The following is an 8,081-nucleotide window of genomic DNA, read 5'->3' on the forward strand; positions in this document are numbered from 1 at the left end:
CCCCCACCCTCTCCATATCTCAGTCTAAACCTCCTCCATGCTTTGTGTGAATATTTTGCACAGAAGGGACGATCTGATGGAAGCGTCACAAAGAAGAATCTTGAGGATCTTCAGAGGCAGCTCGAGCGCTACAAGAAGGATTTGGACCAGGCGCAGGATGAGTAAGGATACGTGGTTACTGTTTTTGCTTCTACTATTCTGGTTGAACATTACTCCTGGATCCTCTTGGTTAGAAAAAAGATCCAAGCTGATCCACTAAATTGGTCTAAAACTTTAAAATCTTACTAAAAAAACACTTTTGCACACTTCATTGTGACAGTGCTATCCAACAGCAAACTAAGATAAAAGTTGGGTAAAATAAGAACCCTTTTTTTAAATGAAAGGTTTTTACAGTAAAATAAGACAAACTTTATAAAGCCACAGTGTCTAAAAGTGCAAAATGATGAGCACGRTGGTGGTAACATCATGCTATGCTGTTTTGTTGCCAGACAAATATTCAACTTAAACTTTGCCAAAAGCTTGTCCACATGCTAATCGCTAATGACCACTCAGTGTGAAGTCTTTATTCTTTTTAAGCCTGTGTATCTAATGATTTATTAATTTATGACAACGCATTTAGGAAAATGAATTGTTTTACCAACTGGAAATCTGAAGAAGTTGCTTACCTTGTAATCTGCCCTAGAAACAGATGAGTTCAAAGAAAACACTCAAAAATCTACGTYCTTAATGAGTTTGTAAAACCACAGAGCTGTGAAGTGCACTGTGTGGTTTAAAACAGAGGTTCTTAACCTTTTTGTCCTCGGGGCCCAATTTGTTGAACATAAAGTGGCACGAGGCCCAGTCAGACATTACCAATGTATGGATCAAAATGATAGTTCAAATCTAAATCTTGGTTTAATTTTTATTGTATTTACATCATAACTAACATAACTAAATTAAATCCACAGTTTAAAAGTGAAACTCCTGTCAAATAATCACAAGACATGATTATGACAAACATTTTTATATTGTAACCTGCACATAACATTTATTTGAACAAATACAAAGGTCAGTCAACAGACCACTCAGGCTTATCAGCACAAAAATATATATATTTAACATAAACAATAACAAAAGTAGACCGTTCAAAAATAAAATTGTGGGCATGAAATAAATTTAAAATGTTTAATGTAAATGTTTCAAATAAAAAAAATTGTAAAAATAAATTTGCTAAAGTACAAATGAAAATAAAACCTTTTTAAACTTTTGCAACCAGAAGCTTCTCTTCATATTAGTGACAAACTTTGGTGGTTTTTTTAAGCTATTTTCATTTTTGCCTTCTACTTTTCATTTAAAATAGGTTTCCATTTTCATCAGGTTTCTAAGGTTCTTCTTCTACATATTAAAAAAGTTGTTAAACATCTGAGTGACACATTACTGCTACTAGTGCTGAGAAATTGTATTGCATCTTATTCAAAATCAGTGCGGTCCCGCAGCCCAAAGTTAAAAACTGTTGTTCTTTTGAGGCCCTCAAGGTGGTGCTCGCGGCCCGTGGGTTAAGAATCTCTGATTTAAAAGAAAGCAAAACTTTTTAGTTTGCTATGTTGCCTGTTAGAGAAAGCGGTTCTAACGGCACATTTCTTTGCAGACTTGCTGCGGAGCGTTTATCCAGAGAGGTGGCAGAGTCCCGTCTGCGTCTTCAAGAGGATCAGCTGGCTCAGCTTCAGGAAGAGCTGAGGAGAGTTGCTGAAAACGCACCCCATTCAGACTCATTCCAGACGGTGAATTCACCGTAAACCAACAGACAAACACATGGATGCGCTTCGGCGTGGCCGTGATTCGACGCATTTGTGTTTTCCCTGCAGGACGTGCTGGAGCTGCAGGCCCAGCTCGCTGAGGCCACCATGCTGCACCGGCGCCAGGAGGAGGTGCTCCACCAGCGAGAGCGGGAGCTGACGGCCCTGAAGGGTGCGCTGAAGGAGGAGGTGGAGTGTCACGACAAAGAGATGGAGGCTCTGAGGGAGCAGTACAGCCAGGACATGGAGAACCTGAGGCAAACCATGGAACAGTTCACGCAGGTGAATGTATATACGATGCAGTTAGTCGCCAAATATTCTGTGTACCAGAAACCAGAGCAGTCCTCAGAGCTCAGCTTCCATCACTCACTGAGCTTCATTTCTTACTCTTACAAAAGGTGATCCAGTTCTCCAAGATTTAATTGCTCCTCTCGTTGTTCACCCTTCAAATCTCCCCCAGGTGTCTGAACATTCCACTTGATGCAGATAAACAAGAAAAATCTGTTACAAACGAGTTCTGTGAACCAACAGCTGATCTGTGTTTATTACTTCAGGCTCATCTTATTAAAAAGGAAACTCAAAAACATTAGAACCAGAGACAAAAGGACAAGAAACTGTGGAAGGGGAAAGAGACTGGTAATTTATTTTGTGAAGTGGGGTTTTGTGGAAGTTAAAAMCAYTTAATATCTTACCTGTTGTAGATCGTTCTTTGAAAAGCTTTGGTCTGGCAACAATGTCGGTGTCCGTGGAAGAGTCATTTGGGATGGGGAAGTCTCAGTTCTGATGTGTTTGTGTTTATTTGCACTCMGATTTGTTGAGTGAATTATGCRAATAAAAGTGCTTTGTTTACATTGAGTGYGTACCCACATTTCARAATACAAGGTAATCAAAGCAGGGCCAAAACCAAAAAGAATATTCAGACAGAATTCTGTGGTTATTTTCAAGTGCAAATAGCAGCTGCAGCAGCTAACTATACTTCTGGTTCAGGCAGGGAAATATAATATTTCATCTAAAACATCTGTGTGAAACTGATGGCAATCTAAAGGTTAATGAAAAAGTTGTTGCATAAACATCTAAGATTTTTGTGTCTGGGACTTCATTAAGATGGCAGCCCACTTGCTCAAACTAGCCTTTAGCTCATAAATCTGAATAGAATTAAAYTATTAAGTCATCTACAGCAGGTAAGATATTTTTWAMKKTYYKSMRRWYCMWKSYTYMRAARRWWWKRAMYWWYYCYTTTAAGTTTAAATGGTTAGGATCACTGCGATCGTGATGATCGACTACCTGCAGCAGCATGATCCATTACAAAAAACATTTTTATTCTTGGTCTTATTTTTCTTTTCGGAAAGTTATATTTTATTTTGCAGCAAAGTTACACTTTTTTGTGCTTCGGAGTGTCAAACAGCTCATTAAGATCATAAATTTAGACTGAATAGGAAAAGAAAATGTTCACCATCTTTTACTTATGCTCGGTGGTCAGAAATTCTTTCTTTTGTTTGGGTTAAAAATAGTAAATTGTCTTTTAAAAAKGCTACAATGCTGAGATCATAATGAATATTTTACAGATTTGGTCTCTGAAGGGATCATGGGGGGGTTGGTTGGTGCGGGGTTCAGATATAAATCRTGTGTATGGGTGCAGCAGGAGAGCTGTCAGGTTCTTAAACCTGTCAGTTTTGGGCCTCCATGACTTATTAAGGTGATATTAACCCAGACTTTGATGTTGCATCTGTGTGTTTGACATCCAGGCCTCGTCTTGTCATTCTCTTTCATGTTTCAGAACRCAGTCTGCATTCGAACTACGAGTTTAAATATACCACAAGGTCAGAGCAGAGACAGAAAAGAAAACTTTGCTGGTTCTGATTGCAAAAAAAAAAAACTTTCCTAGTTGAATATCTTTTGTAAAGTTTCACCTTTTACCGGTGGGGTATTTTCGGAGCACTGCATGGTGAAATTTTAAAGTATATACAGGAATAGATCTTTATGCAGGGTGTAGAAATGCTACAGAAGTGTCAAAAAAGCAACCAGAGAGCAGAAAAGATTCTGTATTAAAAAGAAAAGTTTCAGCCTGAGAGCAGGAAGTCAGTAAGCAGACTCTCARCTGCTTTAAATGAGATGATTTCTTTGGCAGAAGGAAGATAAAAGTAGTTGGATTTCAGTTTGTAATGACAGCATCGCGTTGAGCTGATAGTTTGTGTTGTTTCTCACGTCGACGTGTTCCTCTGATCAGACTCTAAGCTGTTTTTCCTGCTCTCTAGTTTTTAAAAAAGAACCATTTCAAAGAAAACTGGATTGATTCACAGATCTGACACTAAAAAAATGAATATCAATGAAAATGTAATGAAACTGAGTTATYATGCTAAGAGAAGCAGAGCGATGGCTAAAAGATAAAAGAAGAAAATGCTGGTAAAACATTGGCTAAAACCTAGAATTAGCAAAATATTAAAAGTAGCACAAGTTGAAAAGCTAAATTTAATTCATTTATTTAAAAGGACAATGCGCATTAATCAGTATTCTATGAATATAAATGCACCAGAATTAGCTCAACAGCTGATTTTCATTTCTGTCCTGAGCAAATTGTATATAGGCTAGCTTAATGTGAATTTGAAGGCAGCAAAACAATAGCTAAAAGATAATACAAGCTAAACATTAACTAAAATGTGCAAAAAAAAAAATGGGGGGAAAACTGTTTGAATAGTTTAATACCAGTTCTCTGGTAAGTTTTTTTTAATTTATTTTTTTTTTTTCGTGTCTTCAGTCCCAGGAGCTGATAGAGGAGGAGCGGAAAAAGGTAAACGACTCTCTGCTGACGCTTGAGGCGGAGCTGGAGACCTGCAGAGACCAGGGGGACCAGTGGAGGACGGATCTGGAGACGACCAGGGAGGAGTGAGTCTCTGTGAATACTGCTGAAATAATTACTCGCAGTTTATCTTTAWCAGCAACAAAGTGTTTTTCTGCTTAGTCAACATGATGGAAGTATCAGTATATTTAAAATTTTCCTAATAATAAACCAGATTCTCCTTTTTATTTTAGGACTTTTCAATCAATATTGCAACAAAAACCAGTTAAACTCATCAGTCTTAACACTTAATTTTAATTTAAAAGGGAGGTCCACATTAATTAATATTTAAGAGTATAAATGAGCCAGAATCAGTACAATAAGCTGAATATAATTCATGAGAACCTGTAATTTTCTTCAGGAGTTCTTTTTATTTGAACACCTGATTTTTCATTTGGCAGGAACGAAGAACGCTTCAGCAGCCGAACGTGAGGAAAAAACAATCAGTCCTAGTCTGTTTTGATGTTTTGATTCGTGTACACTGTATTTAGCCAACTTTAATCAGATCTTTTCCCTGAAAAACCACCTGAGGAGAGGATTTTAAATCTAAAGTCTGCTGTGATCATTAGACCAGTGAGCCCCTCACTAACAACAACCTAGTCATAATAAAACCCACCTGTTCTGTTTTTATAAAGAAATCTGCATTTAAATGTTCAAATTAATGTTGCTTATGACCAATCATTTTACCTATTTTTGTTTATCTGTTTTTCGTGATTTAATGATTTTGAAAACATTTTATTTTCTGATAAAGTCCTCCAGACAGAGTGTTTGTGTTTTGAATAAAAGATGAGTTTTGAATGTGGTTTAGAGTTGATTTAGTAAAGTAGCCACAACATTAAAATCATCACTGCATCAACAGATATAGGGTTCCCAAGTGGTGGGCAGAGGTCCAGATCTRGATCAAAATCAGTGTTGTATAAAGTACCACAAAGTGATACTTGAGTAAAAGTACAAGTATCTTATCATAAAATTACTTTGGTAAAAGTTAAAGTCTCTTCTAAGATGAATAAAAGTCTTAAAGTATCTGATTTATTTTGTACTTAAGTATCAAAAGTAAATTTCTGACATAAAATGTATTAAAGATAAAAGTATTGAGTAAAAATGAGAGGTTMGATTTTCCAAATACATTTTTTTAAAGGCGTGCAGCTGTGATGGATTGTGTACAAACTAATACATGTCAGAATGGTATATATTTATACTTCTCATCCAACCACAATTAAATTCAAAGGCAAAGTTTATCGGGATAGATTTTTTTTAACATTAACAAGCCAGAAGGAAATGGGAGTTATAACTATCTACTTCTTACCTTTTTAAAAAATGTAGGGAGTAGAAAGTACAGATAATTGTGTAAAAATATAAGGCATAGAAGTAAAAAGTTGGTTGAAAAAAAATTTGACTCAAGTAACAGATAACCAAAATTTCTACTTAAGTACAGTAACAAAGTATTTGTACTTAGTTACTTTACAACTCTGATCAAAATGTATCTTAATTGGACCCAGGTTTAACAAATGAAATTATTTAAATTAGCATATGGTTATTTACTAGGGCATGCTTTTTTCTTAATTATAGTAATTAATTTTAGGCAGCACAGTTTTTCTATTATTCACAGAGTCAACCASATTCAAGATGGCCGCCAYAGCCAGTCGTATCAGCAAACACACAATAGTTATCGGTCAGACAAATTTACAAAAACTGAGCTAATATTTAGTGTAGTGGTACCAGAGTACTACACACTGATCACCATTAACCGTGTCTGTCTGTTAGCAAAATATCTCACAACTGCATAGGTTTCATTAGAATTCTCAAAACATTAATGATTTAATGAATGAATGAATTAATTAATTAACTTTTTGGATCAGCCCAATTAAGGATGGCCACAGCTAATCTGCATAATATTTGACGTAGTAGTAGCTAACAGATTTAGTGAGAACTCTTGATATTGCATCGTGATGTGAAAGGCAGCGGTCGATAAGGTTCCTTCAAGGAATTCAGTTTCTGCTCAAACTGCATGCGTCCCCCAGTGGTTTTAATGTTGTGGCTGATTGGTTAAAGTCAAATCTATATGCTTCTCATGGCCTCGCTGTACACAGTTTTCTCTTCATCTGGGYCTAATTAGGATTTATTTCTTACTTCAGGCTAAAGCAGTCTCTCTCGGAGAAGGAGAGAGCGGAGCGCTCGCTGAAGGAGCTTCAGAATTCAAAGAAAGAAAAGGCAGCGTCTGATGATAGCCTTCCTCTAAAAGAGGTAATTCACCCTGCCGTCATGAAGCGGAACAATTATTCTCAACCGGTGGGTGAATTTCAAGGYCTTCGCCTCCTTTTGTTGTAAAGTGTGAGCTTTTGCTAACCTGCCTCAGCGGGAATTTAATGTCCTTCCTGTTTAGTTTGTTTTTGTCCGCAGGAAAATGGGACGTAAAAAAACCTCGTGAACACATTATTATGCACTTTGGCACATTCGTCTCGTTCGCACGAGTTGATCTCACTCGCCTCTGATTGCCTGTCCCAAGGAGCTTCGGCGTTACCAGGACGACCTGAAGCGAACCCGCACAGATCTGGACAAACAAAGGGGCGTGGCCGACGAGAAGAGCGGGTTACTCGAAGCCCTGAAGAGGGCGAGCGGAGAGAAGGAGGCCCAGCTTCAGTCGGAGATTAACGAGCTGAAGGAGCAACTGAAGAAAGACAAGGCCGAGCTGGAAAAGGCGCTTGAGAAGGCGAAGGAGGTGAAGCATCGTCTGGTTTCTATAGAAAACAAATGACTCTAAACAGGTTTTTTTAAGATCAAAAGAGCACTTCAAGTGTCTGAAAGCAATGTGCAAATAGAATAACCAGAACAACAGCATCAGTTATTTCTTCTCCTCACTGCAGTCGTCAGCAGGAAGGACGGTGGTGGACCACAGCTCCGGTCTGGACCTGCAGGAAGAAAACACTCGCCTCAGAGAGAGGCTGGCCCGCATGGTACTGTCCCCATTAAAAAACAACAAAAAAAAAAAAGTCCACTGTATACACATAGGCATGCAAAATTATGCAAACATAAAACAAAAGAGGTCCTCCCACACAGACTCTATTTTCAACCATGAAACGTGAAGTTGAAACGCTCAGAAAATAATCCTCTCACATGATTTTACACCATCCTTTGTGTTTGCAGCAACAGATTACAGTTGTTAAAACCTTAGTTTTTTATTTGAAATAAGAAATACRCTTGAGTGGAGTTAAGAGTATAAATAAATTAGGTTTATTTAGTGAGAGAAGTTCCTTCAGTCACTGCACTTCAGACCCTGAATGAGCTGCTTTTACTCTATATTTACATGCTAACCACAGGGAAAAGAGTGGATGGGTGTTTTTTTTTCTTTTGTAAATTTATTTATTTATTCCACAAACATTTTAGATAAAAATATTTCACAATTATAAGCCCTTTTTATTATTCCATCAATTTAATTTAAGTGCAGAGTCCAGGCTTTAGTTATATTAGCT

At 37.3% G+C, this 8,081-nt stretch overlaps 1 protein-coding gene across 1 annotated transcript in view; it reads left to right on the forward strand.

The window, feature by feature from the left end:
* Positions 1 to 8,081, forward strand: part of cgnb (cingulin b) — a gene marked incomplete in the record, with an annotated part of 25,652 nt that overhangs the window by 10,926 nt on the left and 6,645 nt on the right. The window contains 7 exon segments of the mRNA XM_014009219.1: positions 64 to 161; positions 1,628 to 1,760; positions 1,845 to 2,057; positions 4,531 to 4,658; positions 6,747 to 6,855; positions 7,118 to 7,330; positions 7,476 to 7,565. Coding sequence (XP_013864673.1) covers positions 64 to 161; positions 1,628 to 1,760; positions 1,845 to 2,057; positions 4,531 to 4,658; positions 6,747 to 6,855; positions 7,118 to 7,330; positions 7,476 to 7,565 — 984 coding nt within the window.

The sequence above is a fragment of the Austrofundulus limnaeus genome, unplaced genomic scaffold (genome assembly GCF_001266775.1).
Source record: "Austrofundulus limnaeus strain Quisiro unplaced genomic scaffold, Austrofundulus_limnaeus-1.0 Scaffold56, whole genome shotgun sequence".
Lineage (NCBI taxonomy): Eukaryota > Metazoa > Chordata > Actinopteri > Cyprinodontiformes > Rivulidae > Austrofundulus > Austrofundulus limnaeus.